Source organism: Mytilus californianus, unplaced genomic scaffold (genome assembly GCF_021869535.1).
Source record: "Mytilus californianus isolate M0D057914Y unplaced genomic scaffold, xbMytCali1.0.p SCAF_5, whole genome shotgun sequence".
In the NCBI taxonomy this organism is placed as follows: Eukaryota; Metazoa; Mollusca; class Bivalvia; order Mytilida; family Mytilidae; genus Mytilus; species Mytilus californianus.
Window position 1 is genome coordinate 34,360,236 of NW_026262701.1, and position 21,950 is coordinate 34,382,185.

The 21,950-nt window shown below is 32.8% G+C and overlaps 2 protein-coding genes across 15 annotated transcripts in view; one reads left to right on the top strand and one right to left on the bottom strand.

Moving 5' to 3' along the window:
• The window catches only part of LOC127701221 (abnormal spindle-like microcephaly-associated protein homolog), a 62,675-nt gene extending 56,033 nt beyond the window's left edge, over positions 1 to 6,642 (bottom strand). For all 13 annotated transcript variants that reach the window (XR_007981890.1, XR_007981888.1, XR_007981886.1 and 10 more), the window contains exon 1: positions 6,379 to 6,642. Coding sequence is in view for 7 of the 13 variants with exons in the window: in XM_052205033.1 (XP_052060993.1) it covers positions 6,379 to 6,532 (154 nt within the window). In the remaining 6 variants the exon portion in view is untranslated. The remainder of the gene's footprint in view (positions 1 to 6,378) is intronic.
• A 5,132-nt stretch (positions 6,643 to 11,774) lies between these two features.
• LOC127701224 (serine/threonine-protein kinase Chk1-like) overlaps positions 11,775 to 21,950 on the top strand; it is a 30,120-nt gene continuing 19,944 nt past the window's right edge. The window contains exons 1-6 of one of the 2 annotated variants that reach the window (XM_052205043.1): positions 11,775 to 11,855; positions 17,417 to 17,513; positions 19,701 to 19,800; positions 20,456 to 20,579; positions 21,199 to 21,263; positions 21,711 to 21,780. In XM_052205043.1, coding sequence (XP_052061003.1) covers positions 17,443 to 17,513; positions 19,701 to 19,800; positions 20,456 to 20,579; positions 21,199 to 21,263; positions 21,711 to 21,780 — 430 coding nt within the window. In that variant the 5' untranslated portion in view covers positions 11,775 to 11,855; positions 17,417 to 17,442. Of the gene's footprint in view, positions 11,895 to 17,416; positions 17,514 to 19,700; positions 19,801 to 20,455; positions 20,580 to 21,198; positions 21,264 to 21,710; positions 21,781 to 21,950 lie in introns of both variants that reach the window. The other variant, XM_052205042.1, reaches the window with a different exon arrangement.

Below are 21,950 nucleotides of genomic sequence, written 5' to 3' on the forward strand. Positions count from 1 at the left end.
ATTTATAGATATTGTGTTGTGTCTACCTACTGTTTCCTAAATATAATCTCTATATGTTTAATCTCATAGAGACAAAACTTGGTAATTTTACCAGTATCAATACTCTTGGATAGCGTACAAATTAAATTCTCAGGAAGACTCAAAGTGATAGGGTAGTACAGAATTTTAGTACAAGTTTAAACTTTCAGAAGTTCAACATGTTCAAGGCATATAATGTTGAAAATATGCCACACAACCCTATGCTTTGACCTTTGCAATAAATACATGTAGTAGTGTATATGAACTTTCCATTCCAGGATATTATGTTTTACCAAACTTCAAAGTAAAAGTGACAGCTTAAACCATAAAAGGAGTTCCTATTGGGGAATTGCCTTGTCTATATTTAGAGAAAAGCAACCTATATTCTTCATGATTACTTAGAACTTTACAATGTGATTTTCTGAAAAATATGTAGTGAAGAAAGCCTTATTAATAAGGGTACACTGAATACTTGTTAAAAACCCGAAAACTGATTGATATTACCAGAAACTATATTTTATACAGTTTAATATGGCTTATATTGATAATAAAGACTTTAGATTTGAGATATATGTCACTTTTACTCAATTAAAGTGTCCAGTGGTTACCAAAGTCTGATGACATTTACTGGACATTTTAGATATAACTGGACCATATAAACAAAATAAATAAAACAACTTTTGCTTATAATATTAATTCACTACTAAATTCAAAAATCCTATTTCCCTCAACTATCTTTCACAATATTTATGCATTTTTCCTCATAGGGTTTCTGTTTTTTTTTTTTTTTTATCTTTTTCCTTTTCAGTTTCTATTTTTTAATCTTTTATTACTGTTTCCGGGAATTTCAGACCAAGCATTGTTTACCTACATGTCTTTCCGTTATTCATATCAATGTTTACAATAATCAATTTTCAACCGTGGCTTTCATCTGAAATCAATCATTCAGCTTTTAAGGTGTTAGGATCCGGATAATCACCTATTGATAAATTGTTTAACCACCCCCTAAGGCATGTAAGGGGACATGATGAATGATATCTGTATTTTTGGGGGTTCTCATCTGTCGGACAATTTGTACACTACCCAATTAATGATACAACAAAAAAAAAGACTGCTTACAGATGAATTTCAAATAATTTAATTTAAACAATTTATATTGAACACCTGGTCCAAGATGCAACAGAAAACTACTGGACCAGTCCCAATATAACTATTTGTCAATGTCTGACAGACCTTCTGAATCTCTGTGTCTATGTCAACGTACATGTATATTTGTTCCTCCTAACAGAAGTTCTGGAAACTTTATTATAAACAATGCCATATATTATATCTGTTCCTGTTGGAACACATATTCTATACCCTTTATTCTGTAAGGAACAAACACTGTTATATTTGTGCCAGTGGAAATAATATTACAGAATATTTCTTCCTCTTAGAAATTATATTGTGAAGGAACTTATATTCCTTATGTTATGCAAGTTCCTTGTAGAATGATATGGCAAATGTAATTATTTAGACAAAGCTATCCATCTTTTGAATAATTACATCCATCATATTTCTATTCAAGGAAACTTGCATACAACTGCGACGGAATTGCTCTCCTTAGTACTTGTAGAAAATACTTAGTCAGCCGTAAGTGGATGAGAAGGTGATTTTGTAATGAAAATAATGCTCTCCGGTTACATTTGGCGCCTAATTGAACAAGAGTGCACACGCTGAAATGTGTCGCCTTCTTTACTAATCATTGATGTTATGTTGATAGTCCTAAAATATAAAGCTTTACAAATGTATTACAACTGTCACATAAACTTAACATTAACCAAGTAAACCAAACATTGACCAATGAACCATGAAAATGAGGTCAAGGTCAGATGAACCATGCTAGGCAGGCATGTACAGCTGACAATTCTTCCATACAACAAATATAATTGACCTATTGCTTATAGTTTAAGAAAAACAGACCAAAACACAAAAACTTAACACTGAGCAATGAACCTTGAAAATGAGGTCAAGGTCAAATAAAACCTGTGTGACTGACATACAGATCATAAAATATTTCCATACACCAAATATAGTTGAACTATTGCATGTATAGTATTAGAAAAAAAGACAAAAACTAAAAAAATTAACTTTGACCACTGAACCATGAAAATGAGGTCAAGGTCAGATGACATCTGTCAGCTAGACATGTACACCTTACAATCATTCCATACACCAAATATAGTAGACCTATTGCATACAGTATAAGAAAAACAGACCAAAACACAAAAACTTAACTATAACCACTGAACCATGAAAATGAGGTCAAGGTCAGATGACACCTGCCAGTTGGACATGTACACCTTACAGACCTTCCATACACTGAATATACTAGACCTAATGCTTATAGTATCTGAGATATGGACTTGACCACCAAAACTTAACCTTGTTCACTGATCCATGAAATGAGGTCGAGGTCAAGTGAAAACTATCTGATGGACATGAGGACCTTGCAAGGTACGCACATACCAAATATAGTTACTCTATTACTTATAATAAGAGAGAATTTAACATTACAAAAAAAGTTAACTTTTTTTTCAAGTAGTCACTGAACCATGAAAATGAGGTCAAGGACATTGAACATGTGACTGACGGAAACTTCGTAACATGAGGCATCCATATACAAAGTATGAAGCATCCAGATCTTTCACCTTCTAAAATATAAAGCTTTTAAGAAGTTAGCTAACGCCGCCGCCGCCGTAGGCGCTGCCGGATCACTATCCCTATGTCGAGCTTTCTGCGACAAAAGTCGCAGGCTCGACAAAAACCCAATGTGGTTAGAGAGGATTTCTAGCTAGGGTATGTGTTGTTTGAGTCATAATGGTATGATGACTCTTCAGGTAGGGGAAGTGTGATGGAATTGCTACTTGGTACTTGTAGTAAATACTTAGTCAGCCGTAAGCGGTTCAGCTAAGGAAGTACTTCTTCAGCTCAGTCAGTTAAAGCACTGCCTTGTAACACAGAGGTCCTGGGTTCAAGTCATGCAGGAGACAAGGCGATTTTGTGATTAAAATCATGCTCTCTGGTTACATTTGGCGCCCAACTAAAGTGCGACAGGATTGCTTCTCTTAGTACATGCAATAGATACTTAGTCAGCCATAAGTTAGTGTTTCCTGCAGGATGTTTTTGCGTGGTATGGCGCCCTGCCTTGTTTTCTTGAGGTGTAATACCACCAAATCATAGTACGTCACATCCGGTTGCATACGAAATAGGTCGAAAAAAAATATTCCCTTGAATTTGACAGTTGTAGGTAATTGATCCTACATTTCATTGCAGTAAAACATTTCTGGGTCATAAACATATATCTCCGGTATTTCAAAGCACCATTATTTTTTTATTTGGGGTTTCTATAGAATATTTTGGAAACTTGAGGTTACATGGTTACTAAAGCTTGTACACAGATTAAAAAAGGGGGGAAAATTTGATTGGTTAACTTCCAGTGATGGTTATTTTCTTATATGCAATGAAATGTTATGTGAATTTTTTTCTATAGTACTGGACAGGATAAAACTTTACTCATGCCAAGTATTTCTTTATTTGAAACAAAGATAAATTCTGCACAATTTTTTGAAAAGTGCAAATTTAACAAAGACTAATAGGGGAAATCAATGGTGGTATTACACCTAATATTGGAAGCTGTACATGCACCTTTGACCTGGAGAGTACTCTCATGTGTTAAAATTTCTTGCTATTTATGTGAAATATTACAAATAATGAAATATTCTGAGTGGATTGAGTCTCCAAAACACATTTTATGAGAAAATTTCCTTGAAATAGGACTTTACCATGAATATTAGTTGACAGAACAAGTCATACTTAGAGTTTTGGGGAGCTTTTTCTCCTTATTTCTTATATTCTGCTATACCAGAAAATTTTTCCTAAGAAATACTTTAATAAATATATAGTTTTAAGTAAATGAAATTATTTTTTAAACAGTAACAACAAATTATTCACCAAAAGAGAAGCTTTGTATGTCCCTCTCTGGAACGTGGCGTAAATTTAAGTTTTACGTAAGGACTTATTGAAACCTCCTTGGAGACAGTAAACTTTTATACGGATAGTTCATTCAGCTTGAATACTTCAATTAATCATTTATTATAACATTTCTATCATAAATGAGTGAAAGTTACCCCAATTTTTTTATTTATTGGCCTAAAAAGTAGAAATTTTGAGAAAATGAGAGGTATAAATGGACCAAAAGAGACCTTATAAGGAAGACAAAGAGGTCCATTAGTAGTATTTATCATCCTTAAGTCATCTTTTGTATCATATTCAACTGTTTGTAGGCAGATAAGATAAATATTTGATCATTTTTTGGTCCACACTATATTCTATCATGATGCGGCTTGGTTTAGGATTTTTGAAGAAATTTTGCTCGAATCGCTGTCATGGCTGTAGATAATTTTGCTCGAATCACTGTCATGGCTGTAGATGTCGTCTTACATTATAGTAGATTTTTCTCAAACTAATGAACTGATTATGACAAAACTTGACAGGAATGCTTGAAATAACCAGTATAACAAAGGAAAAAAGTCACATTCAGTTTGTACACAGATTAAAAAAGGGGGAAAATTTGATTGGTTAACTTCCAGTGATGGTTATTTTCTTATATGCAATGAAATGTTATGTGAATTTTTTTCTATAGTACTGGACAGGATAAAACTTTACTCATGCCAAGTATTTCTTTATTTGAAACAAAGATAAATTCTGCACAATTTTTTGAAAAGTGCAAATTTAACAAAGACTAATAGGGGAAATCAATGGTGGTATTACACCTAATATTGGAAGCTGTACATGCACCTTTGACCTGGAGAGTACTCTCATGTGTTAAAATTTCTTGCTATTTATGTGAAATATTACAAATAATGAAATATTCTGAGTGGATTGAGTCTCCAAAACACATTTTATGAGAAAATTTCCTTGAAATAGGACTTTACCATGAATATTAGTTGACAGAACAAGTCATACTTAGAGTTTTGGGGAGCTTTTTCTCCTTATTTCTTATATTCTGCTATACCAGAAAATTTTTCCTAAGAAATACTTTAATAAATATATAGTTTTAAGTAAGTAAGTGCAAATTTAACAAAGACTAATAGGGGAAAATCAATGGTGGTATTACACCTTGACGCCCTGCCCTTTTTAGGAAAAATTTTTGGCGCCTTGCCCCTTTTCCATCGTATTTTAGAACACTCCACCGTAATTTAATATCGGGTCGGTAATTCATCTTTTTGCAAGACTATTTCGAGATATTTCCCTTGGAACGAAAGTCAAAATTTTAATGGCAGACATTTTAATGAATTTCGTAATGTTTGCACAGTTTTGACGTTGGATTGGGTGTGAATTTACAACGGCTTTCATACTGTTGTTACCTAAATGAAATTAAAGTTAAGAATATAGCTGATATAGTTTTGAATAGTTACAAAAATCAACAACGTTTCAATAAATAAAAAAAAAACACAGATGGAAAAAAATGAAAAGCAGAAGAATATGTATAGCAAGTCTTGAATATTCTAAAACTATTTGTACAGTTATGAGCCAAGATAGCTTTGCTTGATATAAACATGTGAGATCCAAAAGGTATTTGGCACTTCTTTTGACAAGTTTAGTGCATCTAAAAAGCAATGCATTGCATGCCATATGCTCTTGGTCATGCAAAGTCCACATTCACAACAAATCCTTAGACAATTAGTTTCAGTGATCCAGTATTAAAGTTTATAACTGGAGTTATTGATTGAAATGAGACGGTTGCACAATGAACATGGTCAAGATTCTATTAGCCTAGTCTAGAAGTGATAATTTCATTACAAAAAGGAATTAAATTAACAACCTAATACACATATCTTTATTTCTTACCAATAAATATGAAACAATGGTATATTCGATTAAATCCCTATCCATTACAGTACCCTTATATCAATGTAAAGAGTGCCCTAAAAGTCTAGTCCTCTGCGCCGCGCAAAGGGTGCTCTTAAGGTGTATCCAATTGCGCAAAAAAATTTGTAAGAAGAATGATGCTCTCCGGCTACACATGAGACATAAATCATATTCCTGAAGTGAAACTGTACAAATATAAGTGATACATGTATATATCTTAAAATGTAGTTTTATTATCAATATAAGCTGTATAAATCATATAAAATAGACTTTTTGGGTAATATCAATCATTTTCAGGGTACTAAAGTTGTAATAGTACTAATACTATATAAATTATACTTAATTGGCTACCTACAATGTAAGTAATATATGACATTCAAAGCAGCTGATAGTATATGCTTTTGCAACTTTATAAAATGGATAAATGTTTTCATCAAGAAATCTTACCATCACGAACAGCCAGCATCTGTTCGAAGTATTTTGCACCAAATTCATATATGTTGTCTGGTTGATTTCTCAAAACTTCACGTGCAAGACCTTCTAAAACATTTTGAAATCCTTTCGGAACGCGAAGTTTTGTGTTTGAAAATGGAACTGCCATGTTTTTCTTGTAAAAATGACTGAAGAATCAACAGCAATCTATTGCTCACGTTGGCAGTGTAGAAATGTGTTTAGTTTGGCGCCTGTCGTCATAACAATGTACATTCTAAATTTGAACTCAAATCGGACAACACGGAATTTTTTACTTCCGGTATGTCTGAAAACCTATAAACTAAATTATGCTAACACCTACGGGAGTTATTTAAAGAAAGTCAATACTACTATATAAGCAAATAATATTGATACATCAGTACTGTAAAATACAGATCCTGGAAGTTGTATAGTTTCAAGAGTGTTTCAAAGAGTTGTTATATCAGTGGTATATACCGCAATCTTCTTTCCCTCTTGATTGGAATATATACACATATGTCTCTGGGATAGTATAATGAACCTTTTGGGACCAAAAAAAATAAGAATTCGCCGTTTTAGAATCTAAAGGACTTTGGGTAATCTCATTGTTCGTACACCAAAATGAAAATAACGTCACGTCGTTGATTGAACTTTGTAAGCCATTCATATTGAGATTATTTACCAGAATACATGAGATTCTAAAACGGCGGATTGTTTGATGTTGCCTACCTACCCAGTTAAAAAGCAGCCTACCCGAAAAAATTTTATGACAAAAATCGTTTCAAATTTTTGTAAAAGTTTTTTTCATGCTCTTACGTCGTTTTCTTGTAACTTATGGTGTTGCCCACCCCGGCGGCCCTCCTTAAAAAAAAATCCATACCGCTACCTACCCAACCCTGTAAGGCATGGGTAGGCAACAGCAAGCAAAGAATTTGTTAAGGGTGGCCTTGTTGATCATGTATTTCTGGTCATTTTGTCTGATAATAATTTCTCTCTAAGATTTAAAAAAAAAATGTAAATGTTACATATTTGTATTGTTTATTTGAGTTATTTCATATATTTAGTAGCAATCCAATTGTTTGAATTTTACACTATACTTACAATATATTATGTCCCAGCATAGTAGCATTCGGCATGAATCACGGTTAAGTTCATATCATCACCGACGCCAGAGACATATTTGGTACTATTAATGTCCCTGTAGTCGCTAGGAGCATTCCTTCTTTTTTTTATTTCTGCTTTTAATATTTCTTTTAGCTTAGTATTTTTTTTATTTTCTTAAATATTTTATCTTATTTTCTGCCATTACTTTTTAATGTGTCCTCGCTCTACCGTTAATGGCAGTAGTGAAGTTTACTATTGCATGTCCATCTATAAGAATATGTGGTCATTCAACCAATGCCATTGTAAGGTCGTATAGATATGAGCAGAAATCTGTAAAAAAATAAAAAAGGAAACGAGGGGGCCGCAATGTCGAAGTCGAAGTCGAAGAAGTCGAAGTCGAAGAAGAAGAAGAAGAAGAAGAAGAAGAAGAAGAAGAAGAAGAAGAAGAAGAAGAAGAAGAAGAAGAAGACCAAATGTCAGCTAAATTATTTAAATCAGATAAATCAGAAATTTATAAGAAATAGAAAGACAAATGATATGGGGTTTCCATCCATGAAACAAAATCAGTACATGCACATGCAGCAAAAAAAAACAAAAAAACAACAACACGCAAATAGCAAAGGAACAGCGCAAAGTTTATCTCATAACTTACCAATAAATCTCAAACAAGCTCTTCTTTCCAACGAATGGCTATTGAGGTATATACATCATTTAGTAGGAAAGCCACGGGCCCATGATTACCTGACTTAATTCAAATACAAAAATAAAAGTTTTTGATTTCTATACCAGAATATAATAGTTATATCCCCGGTAAGTATTTTTGCTAAGATTGTAAGTTGTATAACCTCATAATTAAAAAAAAATCATTACATGTAGTGTCACGAAATAGAAGTTCCTTCATAACATAAGTTCCGAATGGAAAAAGTATACTGAAATATTACTTACTAGTATCACTTTGCGCATCCTAAAGAAGTTTATCATTAAAGTACACTCACTTTATAATGCATTGCTTCGACTTGTGTGGTAGGAGCTGCTTACCCTTTCGTATAGGCCTCCACAGGTCATATATTTATTATTAAGGCCATCTGACGTCAGAGCATTCTCAGACTACCTTTCATACAACCTGAGTTGACCCCCGGTTGTTGGTGGGGTTACGGCGTGTTTCTGTGACTTGGGACTTCTGTTTGTCCTTTCGTCGTATTTCTCCTTGGCCTTGGTATGATGTATGATTTAATGCTGGAATAGGTATTGTCTGTTTTACTTGGCCTTGGTATTGTCTGTTTTACTTGGCCTGCGATTTTGATGGCTCCGGCACACTTTCGTATTTCACATTTTAAACGAAGAGTAGTATTTTCAATCTTTTTTTTTATATGTTTAACTTTCCTCGGTTTATTTGCTTTGTTCAAGTTACAATTTTAATGGTGAAATGCGATAGAACTGATGTGAAATTATGTATTCATGTATAACATTATCTTTAAAACCCATCGACGATTTCTTGTGAATGACAAATGCGTTTAAAAAAACTACCATTGATTTTTTTATGATTTAGTTAAAATTGTAGAGACAGTACACACTCTATTGCATGAGAAAAAAAGGGGGATCGGCATATGCTTGCATTTTTAGCTGAGTAATAGCAGAAAATCATGTACCATATTTCACCTTGGCATTAACACTTGCAGTTATTCCGACTATCACTGTATTTGATTTTTTAATATTGTTTTTATCGGTATAAATATTGATTTTGTTATCAGTAAATTAAAACCAAAATAAATTTTATTGTTATACATATATGTATATGTACATTGACGGTTCTACAATCCATCGATACCTATATTTAGGCATTGCACAAAGGTCATGTTTTTCTCTGAATGTTAATGACGTCTATAAACTATATCCATTGGATGTTGGATGTGTACTGATTGATATTGGTATCTGAGACAAATGATTTTTTTATTAGTTGTTATTGGCTTTGAACTAGCTTTCAAGTACTCTCAGATCTGTACTTTGTGTCTTTTGTGTTATGTTAGAGTTTTTATGTGCTTCGATTTTATGAGTTAAGCCCTTTTTAACTGATTTTGATAGTTTGTTCTTATATCGTGCTGTTATACCGCTGTCCCAGGTTAGGGGAGGGTTAGGCGCCATCAAACATGTTTAACCCTGACACATTCAGTATGTTTCTGTCCTAAGTCAAGAGCCTGTAATTCAGTGGTTGTCGTTTGTTGCTGAATATCATGTTTTTTTTTCGTATATTGTTTTGTACGTAGGTCAGGCCGTTAGTACGTTTTCTCTTTGGAATTGTTTTACATTTGTCATTTCGGGGCCTTTTATAGCTTACTATGTGTATGGGTTTTGCTCATTGATGAAGGCCATACGGTGACATGTAGTTGTGAACTTCTATGTCATTTGGTCTCTGGTGGAGACTTCATCTTCTTATTTTTATAACCAAGCTATAGGTGGACATCCCATTGGTCCGACACCCCAATAATTTGACTGGCAAAGCAGATTATATTCTACTAGAAGATAAATAATTAAAAAAAATCGAATTTTATTTGCACGTCTGTAGTCATTGAGATCTTGACCCTTCTCACTGGCTTAATTTAACAATGGAAGTATTATACTGACCTTTGATATAGCATGGAATTATTATATATAATACTTCCATGGATATAGTAACCCTAAAATCGATATGTACAGTGCTTCAATTGGCTATGATATCGATCATTTCCTTTAATCACGTATGATTGCGGTCGTATAATAAATTGTATAATGTATTCTTCCTCGTCATTGTAATAAAACTTGAGGCTCACATGAGCCTGTATCGCTAACGTTGAAAAAGTATGCATCATAAAGAACTTCATCAACTATTGTTGGTGGTCTTGGATGTCAATGGCACATATTGCTTAAATGGTTAAAAGTGGCAAGAAGATGGATTGGTATACCTTGCAGACCAGCTGTGTTTGTTTGTCGCAGAGGATAATAATTTACTTACCATGCATGCAGGTTTTATTATATGAGGATAGGAATGCCCTTTACCGTCAGGCGTCAAACGGTCATTTTTTGCTACCGTTAGCATCAAATTGGTTAAAATTTTATCGTGATTCGTCAAAATATCCTTATCGTGATTCGTCAAAGGTCTCATATAATTATCCGTGACCTTTATTTTTTGGAAAAAAATTAACGTGATTCGTCTAAATCAGTCGATTGTTTTATCGTCATAAAGAACGTGTACATTTTATCGTCATGCTCCAAAATTTATCGTTAACGTCATTTGGCAAGATTTTTTTACCGTGATTCGTCATGAAGGTATCCCCATTACGACCCTCTTATCATACGTAAATTTTGTGACAGTTTTACGACAGACGTTCTCGATCGACCCGGTAACTTGTGGTTATGCAAGTATTATGCAATAAAGAAATGTTAGTATACCTGGGACTATATTAGTATAATTAGTATACTTTATTAAGCACAAATTACATCCATAAGATGTTCAAAGGCATAATAACAATTACTTATATAAACAACAATATAATGATGACATTTACATAAAAATAAAACAAAATATTAAACACACAACACAACAAATGACCCCAAGAGGCCCCTGTCCTCAGTTACATAGGCTTTCACTTGCTGACTAGTAGTTGGATTTACAATATATTTCATTTTATTATCAGAAAAATCTTTGGATATAGTCCCAAGTATACAGATCACTAATGAATTTTACAACCATGATTTCTACTATTGAATTATCTGTCAGTTCTCAGCACAAGTATACATAAATTTAAATCTAGCTTCATTGGTAATATTTATAAAAGAGGAAACTATTTCAATAATTTTAGACTGAAGTAATTGTTCTCTAGTTTATTTAAGTTTTGTACATTTATGGGTGAAATGAAATTCCTCTTCTACTTCTGAAAGACACAAGTTACAAATTATCTTTTCTAAAAGAGTTTTAGTAACTTTACATCAGTTTTTTTGCAAATTGTTTCGAAGTTCAGCGGTCTTACAATGAACTCAAGTATAAATACAAAATACTTTTTTTTTGTGTCAAATTATACAGAAATATAACATACAAGGCTGAAAAGGACATTGTGTAAAAGACATTTTATGTTTTTTGTGGCTTCAATTTTCAAAATCAATCAGGTTTCTATCTTTATCCTGAACAAATACCTCGTTTTGTCTTAACAGCCGTCATCATTATAGCTCTTTCTTGCACTCTTCACTATTTTGTAATTTCGGTTTTCAGATTACCCTCCTTTTACCGGAAAAGAATAAAAATCTAAAAACGACTCTAAAATTAGAATTCATATCGGCGGTAAAAACAAAAACAGAAAAATGTGACATGAGAATTTGGCTGTCTACTCTGTTTATAAGTAATTCTAATACATCTGGCACCTTATGTTTTACTTATGGTAATGTAGAATCTTTCCTGATTTTGTTAATGAGTACAATCGTACAGTGAATTACCTTAGTATTTATTACCTTATCATTGGCAGGAGTGCCCCCAGATACATTTTTATGTTGGTTGATATTCCTGAGACTATTAATTATTATACTAAATAACTAACTCTTAGTGTTTCACTGCAATAGCCAGTAAAATCTTGAGCTTTTAAAAAGAAATCTAATAGATGAATCCGTAATATAAACCGAAAGGATTTGCATATTAGTCAATGGTACTTCTCTGGCTATAATTAGTGATTTCATGATGACACATTCCTTTATCCATGTTATTTCTTATAAATATTTTTAGCCTGGTGGTACCAGTGAAAATATGGTGGTCTTGTCTTTGAGAATTTTTATGCCCCGCAACAAAATGTTGAGAGGCATATTAATTTACCCCTGTCTGTCCGGATTAGGATACATTGTTTGTCCGGCTATCTCCTCCTACAGTTTTGGAGGTACAACTTCAATATTTTGTAGGATTTTCATACACATAATGAAGGTGTGCATGGCCACAGGATTTTGATCTTTTTCAAATATTCTGAAAATGACAGGTAGTTAAACTTAGTCTTTTTTGTCAAGCCTGTGACTTTTGTCGCAAAAGTGAGACATAGCGATCCTACATTCTGTTGTCGTGGTCGTCAGCATCCACAAATATTCACTCTGTGGTTAAAGTTTTTGAAATTTAAATAACTTTCTTCAACTATCCTGGATTTCTACCAAACTTGGACAGAAGCTTGTTTATGATCATAAGATAGTATCCAGATGTAAATTTTGTAAAAAAAAATCCTGTTTATCCGTATTTTACTTATAAATGGACTTAGTTTTTCTGCCAGTTAACATTACATTCACTCTGTGGTTAAAGTTTTAAAAATTTCAATAACTTTCTTAAACTATCCTGGATTTGTACCAAACTTGGACAGAAGCTTGTTTATGATCAAAAGCTAGTATCTGGAAGAAAATTTTGTAAAAATTTCTTTCCTGTTTTTCCATATATATTACTTATAAATGGACTTAGTTTTTCTTCCAGTTAACATTACAAACTGAGTGAGTCTGCAGTTGAAGTTTTTAAAACATTTATTAAATTCATAAACCATCCTGGATTTTTACCAAACTTGGACTGAAGCTTCTTACAATCAAAAGATAGTGTCTAGAGGAAAATTTTTAATAATTTTTTCCCCATTTTTGTTTAGCCTGCGAATAACAGCAAAACTAGGCGAGACACTTGGTTCTGCGGAACCCTTATGCATTTTTTCGGTACTAGCTGCATAAAGAGATCATGGTTTGTCTGGCTATCTCATCCTACAGTCATTTTTTTGGTACTACATGTAGCTGCATAAAGAGATCATGTCATGGTTTGTCCAGCTATCTCCTCCTACAGTTACAATATCATACAGTGTTAAATTTATAATTTCCTTTGGTCAGGTGGGGGCATCATTTGTGTCTTACAAACAGCGTAATAATTTCAAGTTGTATGCCAACATCACTGTTTGTCAAATCTAAAATATGTGGAACTATAAGCATGCATATGGCAGAGCAGAAACGGGGGGAGGCATTGTCCATATCCAGGGGTTTCATTATTTTTTTAGACTGGAGGTACCTTTGAGATTATAGGGGGAACCAAACCTAAATGGCGAGGGGTCTGGGGGCCGCTTAAGGCGAAGCCACCCGGAAGTTCATGGATTTTAGCATGTTTAGGGATTTCAGCCTTAATTTTTTACTTAAAAAAAAATAGGGTAAAGTCTGTAATATTTGCTTCAATTTTGGGTAAGTTAACATTGAATTGGTTTTTTTCTAGACATGCTAGAGTAATCATCTGAAAATACATTGCTTATAATTATTTTGTAATCAGTTATAAAATATGTATGACCATGGAAGTATTATATTATTGTCAATATAATACTTCCATGGTATGACCTATAATGCAGGGGTTTCATGTGAAATGTTGTTTATTGCGAACCCAATGAATGTTTTCCACAGTGCCATCTCTATCTTGACCAGGTATTTAAACTTTTGAAAGTTCACCTGTCCTATTGAATAAATACAATAGCTATTGTTCTCTGTGTAGTTTATTCTCTGGGACCTTTAAATTTCTTCTAAGAGAAATCTATCATTCATTGATTAAATTACCTGAGTAAAAAAAATTTCTTATATATAGACAAAAATACTGTTTTTATACTCATTAACTGTGTGTGATGATGTAGTTATTCAATATTAATAATATATTTTCATTCAGTTTAATATAAACATTGATTCAATCATAAAAAGTTGATTTCTGACAAAACTTTCAACATTGTTCCTTTTAAAAAAAAATTTGTTTGACATGAATAAGAACTTGAACATAATGATGTTTCAAATTAAGATCTTCTTAAACGTATTCTATAACTAAACAAAAAAAAATCAAATTTCAATAGGAACATTGATAAAACTTTTGTTAGAAATCAACTTTTTATGATTGAATCAATGTTTATATTAAACTGAATGAAAATATATTATTAATATTGAATAACTACATCATCACACACAGTTAATGAGTATAAAAAAAGTATTTTTGTCTATATATAAGAATTTTTTTTTACTCAAGGTAATTTTATCAATGAATGATAGATTTCTCTTAGAAGAAATTTAAAGGTCCCAGAGAATAAACTACACAGAGAACAATAGCTATTGTATTTATTCAATAGGACAGGTGAACTTGCAAAAGTTTAAATACCTGGTCAAGATAGAGATGGCACTGTGGAAAATTTTCATTGGGTTCGCAATAAATGTTTTGTTTGATTTTATACTTTTATTAAATGTTTTGCATTTGTTCAATTTTGTGAATGAAATTTCATAAGTTACATAGTATATTATTATTGTCGAGCCTGCGACTTTTGTCGCAGAAAGCTCGACATAGGGATAGCGATCCGGCGGCGGCTACGGCGGCGGCGGCGGCGTTAGCTAACTTCTTAAAAGCTTTATATTTTAGAAGATGGAAGACCTGGATGCTTCATACTTTGTATATGGATGCCTCATGTTACGAAGTTTCCGTCAGTCACATGTCCAATGTCCTTGACCTCATTTTCATGGTTCAGTGACTACTTGAAAAAAAAGTTCAGATTTTTTGTAATGTTAAATTCTCTCTTATTATAAGTAGTAGGATAACTATATTTGGTATGTGCGTACCTTGCAAGGTCCTCATGCCCGTCAGACAGTTTTCACTTGACCTCGACCTCATTTCATGGATCAGTGAACAAGGTTAAGTTTTCGTGGTCAAGTCCATATCTCAGATACTATAAGCAATAGGTCTAGTATATTCGGTGTATGGAAGGACTGTAAGGTGTACATGTCCAACTGGCAGGTGTCATCTGACCTTGACCTCATTTTCATGGTTCAGTGGTTATAGTTAAGTTTTTGTGTTTTGGTCTGTTTTTCTTATACTGTATGCAATAGGTCTACTATATTTGGTGTATGGAATGATTGTAAGGTGTACATGTCTAGCTGGCAGGTGTCATCTGACCTTAACCTCATTTTCATGGTTCATTGGTCAAAGTTAAGTTTTTGAGTTTTGGTCTTTTTTTCTAATACTGCATGCAATAGGTCAGCTATATTTGGTGTATGGAATGATTGTAAGGTGTACTTGTCTAGCTGGCAGGTGTCATCTTACCTTGACCTCATTTTCATGGTTCAGTGGTCAAAGTTAAGTTTTTGAGTTTTGGTCTTTTTTTCTAATACTATATGCAATAGTTCAACTATATTTGGTGTATGGAAATATTTTATGATCTATATGTCAGTCACGCAGGTTTTATTTGACCTTGACCTCATTTTCAAGGTTCATTGCTCAGTGTTAAGTTTTTGTGTTTTCGTCTGTTTTTCTTAAACTATAAGCAATAGGTCAACTATATTTGTTGTATGGAAGAATTGTTAGCTGTACATGCCTGCCTAGCATGGTTCATCTGACCTTGACCTCATTTTCATGGTTCATTGGTCAATGTTTAGTTTACTTGGTTAATGTTAAGTTTATGTGACAGTTGTAATAAAGCTTTATATTTAGGACTATCAACATAATATCAATGATTAGTAAAGAAGGCGAGACATTTCAGCGTGTGCACTCTTGTTATTAAAAAAAATGATGATAAAACTTGTTGTAACTTTTTTTATTGCTTTGCTATAATCATAATTGTGTCAATTGTTTGTGTAAGTAATTTAACAGTGTCATGCTCATGCAAACAATTAAACAACATGAACAATAAACATGCTCTCATGCAAAACAGCAAACAAACGTTTTTGATATATGCTAAGTGTTGTGATGGTTGTTCTTGTCAGAAAAAAAAACATGTATTCAACTTTCACTTAACTTTAATATTTATAAAAAGGGGTGATTGTGAAAAAGGGGGGGGGGGGGGGGCAAATTAATCATAGGATTCTTGACTATAGTAAGTAAAAATGTTTTTTTTTTTCACTTCTTCAGAGCTGTCTTTTTTTTCAATTTTAGAAGTCTTAAATCTTGTCAGATATTATATTTTGTAAACGTAACAGTTATGTTAGTTCAGATTGTTTCACGAAGTCTTACACTAAAAAATTCAATCACAACATAGAACACATATCGAGAAGACGGAGATCAGTGACAACGTCCAACGGGAAACGAACTGATTTGATACGATTAACGATTTTCTGAATTTCATAGAATGTTCACCTTTATTAAACCTTTTATTCATAAAATAATCTGTGATACAAGCTGCTTTCCTTTTATTAGACATAATATTGCTGTTGTTGTTTAAATTCATCAACAATTTGCCGCTTGAAAATATACTGCTAAATCGTCGCATTTTAAAGCGCTCTTACGATACAGATACAGACACATGGTTTATAATTATCACTTCTCCTACTTTGGAGGTGTGCCTAAATTGGCAGAAGATAGATCTATACTTTAACGCGGACCTCGACGAAGACACCTTTAAACATACACATGAATGGCGTAGAACGGAGATTATCAAGGAATGAAAGAAATTAGATTTGAACGATCTTCAAAAGAATTTTACACATTTTTTTTTTGTATTTTTATTTTTTCTGCCGGTACCAGACGCCTCCGTAGGCGGGTAAAAGTACCGGGTACCGGGTCTTAATGAATGCACTGCATATCTAGTTTTTGATTATTATGATTTCCTTACATGTTGGTATAAATAAGATAAAGACAACAACTTTATGGTTTCACATCAAATATTGATATAGATTGTATTTAGGAGCTATTCCTAAATAATAGATGACCTAAGAAAAAAGGGTAAAACCACCAACAACTTTTAGCTGAACATTAGGAACACCACTACACCCCAATTGTGCAGACCTACCCTTGTTTTGGTGGTCAATATGGACAGGACCACCAGTTTTCGAGAACACTGTTGTGACTAGTGAGTTCACTTTGTCAGTGCCTGACAATGTAATTGATAGTGATGGTGGTTGCAAGTGATAACTGTTTATCATCTTTAACAAAACAAGTTATATTTTTACTTTGTAGACAGATACCTGTAATGTCATGATCCAATGACAGGAATAACAGCATTTGTAGAAGGCTGGGACTTTGTCCAGACACTTGGAGAGGGAGCCTATGGAGAGTATGTACAGAACAATATTGTTATAGAACATACAGACAGTTGCAGCCATGCAATAATATTGTTTTTTGTCAATTTAATAAAGTTAAACCACAGTACAATTCACACAAAAGTTTACCTCCATCAATCATCATGTCATGCATGTATACCACTATTGTTGGAATGCTACATCCTCATGGATACATTTAGGATTCCTATTTTGGGAATTTTGAAGCACAATTTTGGTGTTGGTTTTTTTTCCTGTGTTTAGCTCTATTTGCCATGTAATTCTCACAGATTTGGTCACTCTCTATCCATGTATGCTGTATTGTAACTTTTGCGAATGGAGACTTGCAAACAATATCTGTTACAGCATAGGTGAACAATGATCTAAGTTAGTGGCAATAAGGAAGTGGGTATGATAATATAAACTACTGTGGATTCATTATTATTCGTAGGTAAAGGTGAACTACAAATTTAAATATTCAACAAAATACACATTTAGGGTTGTATGCAGACTTTGGCAAAACCAAGAAATCTGTGAAAATACAATTTTCTGATTCCAAGAAAATTAGTACTCATGAAAATAAATGAATCCACAGTATATAGATAACAGGAAAATGCTGTTTCAGTTTTCAGGTTTAAATTATTTTTAGTCCATAACTAATGTAGAACTGTCTCCCACTCATTTGGAAATTAAAACGAAAAATACATGATTTGTCATGTTCATATTCATTTCAATCTTTAACTTTATTGTCGAGCCTGCGACTTTTGTCGCAGAAAGCTTGACATAGGGATAGTGATCTGGCGGCGGCGGCTTTAGCTAACTTCTTAAAAGCTTTATATTTTAGAAGGTGTAAAACCTGGATGCTTTATACTTTATATATAGATGCCTTATGTTACGAAGTTTCCGTCTGTCACATGTCCATTGTCCTTGACCTCATTTTCATGGTTCAGTGACTACTTGAAAAAAAAATTTGTGATTTTTTGTTATGTTAATTTCACTCTTATTATGAGTATTAGGATAACTATATTTGGTATGTGCGTACCTTGCAAGATCCTCATGCCCGTCAGACAGTTTTCACTTGACCTCGACCTCATTTCATGGATCAGTGAACAAGGATAAGTTTTGGTGGTCAAGTCCATATCTCAGATACTATAAGCAATAGGTCTAGTATATTCGGTGTATGGAAGGTCTGTAAGGTGTACATGTCCAACTGGCAGGTGTCATCTGACCTTGACCTCATTTTCATGGTTCAGTGGTTATAGTTAAGTTTTGTGTTTTGGTCTGTTTTTCTTATACTGTATGCAATAGGTCTACTATATTTGGTGTATGGAATGATTGTAAGGTGTACATGTCTAGCTGGCAGGTGTCATCTGAACTTGACCTCATTTTCATGGTTCAGTGGTCAAAGTTAAGTTTTTGTGTTTTGGTCTTTTTTTCTAATACTATATGCAATAGGTCAACTATATTTGGTGTATGGAAATATTTTATGATGTACATGTCAGTCTCGCAGGTTTTATTTGACCTTGGCCTCATTTTCACGGTTCATTGCTCAGTGTTAAGTTTTTGTGTTTTGGTCTGTTTTTCTTAAACTATAAGCAATAGGTCAACTATATTTGTTGTATGGAAGGATTATAAGCTGTACATGTCTGCCTGGCAAGGTTCATCTGACCTTGACCTTATTTTCATGGTTCATTGGTCAATGTTTAGTTTTCTTGGTTAAATCTGTTTCTTAGAAACTATAAGTAATAGGTCAACTATATTTAGTGTATTGAATGATTGTAAGGTGTACATGTACTTTTTGTTAGGTTTATATGGCCTTGATCTCATTTTCTTGGATCATGTTAAGTTTATGTGAAAGTTGTAGTAAAGCGTTATATTTAGGACTATCAACATAATATCAATGATTAGTAAAGAAGGCGAGACATTTCAGCGTGTGCACTCTTGTTTTAATTTAGCTTATTGAAAAACATACATGGAATGATTGGAAACTGATCAATTATGACTTATGCAGTATAAATTTTTTGACTTGTTGCCTCTTTAACTTCTGTAATGCACAAAAATCACCCCACCCCTTATGTAATGGCTACTCTATAAAGGTATGAATATCTTCAACATGTTCAAGACAAGAATATGATAATTTACAACATTTCACATTTGATATTATTGCAATTTTGTTTCTACATGATCTTTATTTGTCATTACAGAGTGAAACTTGCTGTTAATACAGATACTCAGGAAGCTGTAGCTGTCAAAATAATAAACCTAGAGAAAACAGCCTCAGCAGCAGAAAATGTCAGGAAAGAGGTCATAATAAATTAAACTCCAAGACTTTGAAGTGGGAATAATATACTAAGATCAAAAGAAGAAAGTTTCATTTCTGTTATCTGATCAACCCTCTGATTTTAACCCCAAGGACAATTTTCTTTCTCCATCATTAAAGTAGAAAATTTCAGTCCATTTATCTTATAGTTCAAAGTTTAAAAGTTTTACGAATACTGTCTTTTTTCTTTGGTGTTCAGTTTTATATATACATGTATATCTAAAATAAAATGAAAAGGTAAGAAAAAAATACATTTATGTATATTTATTTTAAAAAATTGTATATTCAAACTACAGAGATATTTACTTTTACCCATGTTTGGCTTTTTACCATTTCAAGGCCAGGGTCCAGAAAGAGTCATATTTGCCAGTTTCGACCTAAACTGAAAGGCCAATGTCCGAAATGGCAAATTGGTATTTAGATCCAAAAATTATTTTTTTACAGAAATAATTTCGGTCATTACATTGAGATCAGGTCTCTGAATCGCCAATTTTCACTGCACTAATTTTTGTTTAGAAATGCTTTTCCAGTAATAAAACTGCCACTTGAGTTTACCAGATGCTTACTATAAATGAGCACTAACCTATGTTTAAAGTAATTTAAGGCAGTAATTATATTTGCTATTAATATTTGTTTTAGGTTTGTGTCCACAATATGTTGAACCATGAGAGAGTTATCAAGTATTATGGTTCACGTAAAGATAAAAAGATCCAGTATTTATTTCTTGAATATGCCAGTGGTGGAGAGTTGTTCGATAGAATCGGTAAGTGAAGGATATTTGTAAAGGGTATAATTTATGATGTGAAAAACATTGAAAATGGGATAAATATCAATGAGACAGCAACCAACCAATACAATTTAACCTAAAATAAACTAGAGGTTATGATATGACCTTCAACAATGACTTGCATAACTTAAGTATATATATTACCTTCACCCAGGATAATATGTTTCGTTTGTTTGTTTCATATATGTTTATGGAATTTCCAAACATGGACACACAACTTCCACTTCCCCATAATTATCAATTGTATTTCGACAAGGTTGAAACTAAAAATGTTATTAAAAATTATATCATTGTTTTTGTTTTGTTAACAAAAAGAAGATCATGGATCTGATCAAGATATGAAGATTAAATGTAGAATCCCTCATTCTTACTGAAAATAGGAATTGTGACATCTATTTTTCAAAATTAATCATCATTGTACAAACAAACACGAAGAAAGATCAATCATATGTATATTAACTTACAAACAGCAACATATATAAATGTATGAAGATGTAAGAACTGATGAAGAAATTAGTCATTGAGTACAATAATTTACATTAATTCTATCTTTTACAGTTAATGTATTACAAATCTCTATCCATTTTTTATATAGAGCCAGATGCAGGTATGCCACAGATTGAAGCCAACAAATTCTTTAAACAGTTGTTAGCAGGAGTTGTAAGTTTGTATGTAAAGTGTCAATGTATAGGTATACTGACTGACTTAGAGAAACTATATTAATAAAATCAAGTTTCTTCAATGGAGTAAAATTACATCATTATATTAACAGGAAAAATAACTGTTATCTGACACTTAAATTGGTGCACAATGCATTTATTGCCTAGCATCTTTGTTTCTAGCTGTGAAAGTGATATTGATCCTTCATTATTTACTTACTAAATGTATTAAAAATAGTTTATAGATGTCAAAATGTTGCAGAAATGAGAATGTACTAAATTGTAGACCTTTTTTAGATGTTTCTGTTAGTATTTGTAAAAGCACTGTCAAACAATTCGCCCTTTCAGAATCCAAAGGACTATAGGTAATTTCATTGTTCATAACATACCCAAAAACAAAAATAACCACATTGTTTAAAAAAGTATGTTATCTTTTTTCATGTTGTAGGAGTATTTGCACACGAAAGGGGTGACCCACAGAGACCTTAAGCCTGAAAATTTACTTTTGGATGACTTTGGTAAGCTTAAATTTTTTCCTTTCAGTTATCAAAAACAGCTTTTATGTTAAAAAAGGAATACATATATATAGTCTTTAAAAAAGAAATGCATAAAGTTAAAAATTGCTTCAGTTGTGGTAACTGTTCGTCAAAATATTTGTTCCTATAAATTGCAGCTTTCATAGTTCAGT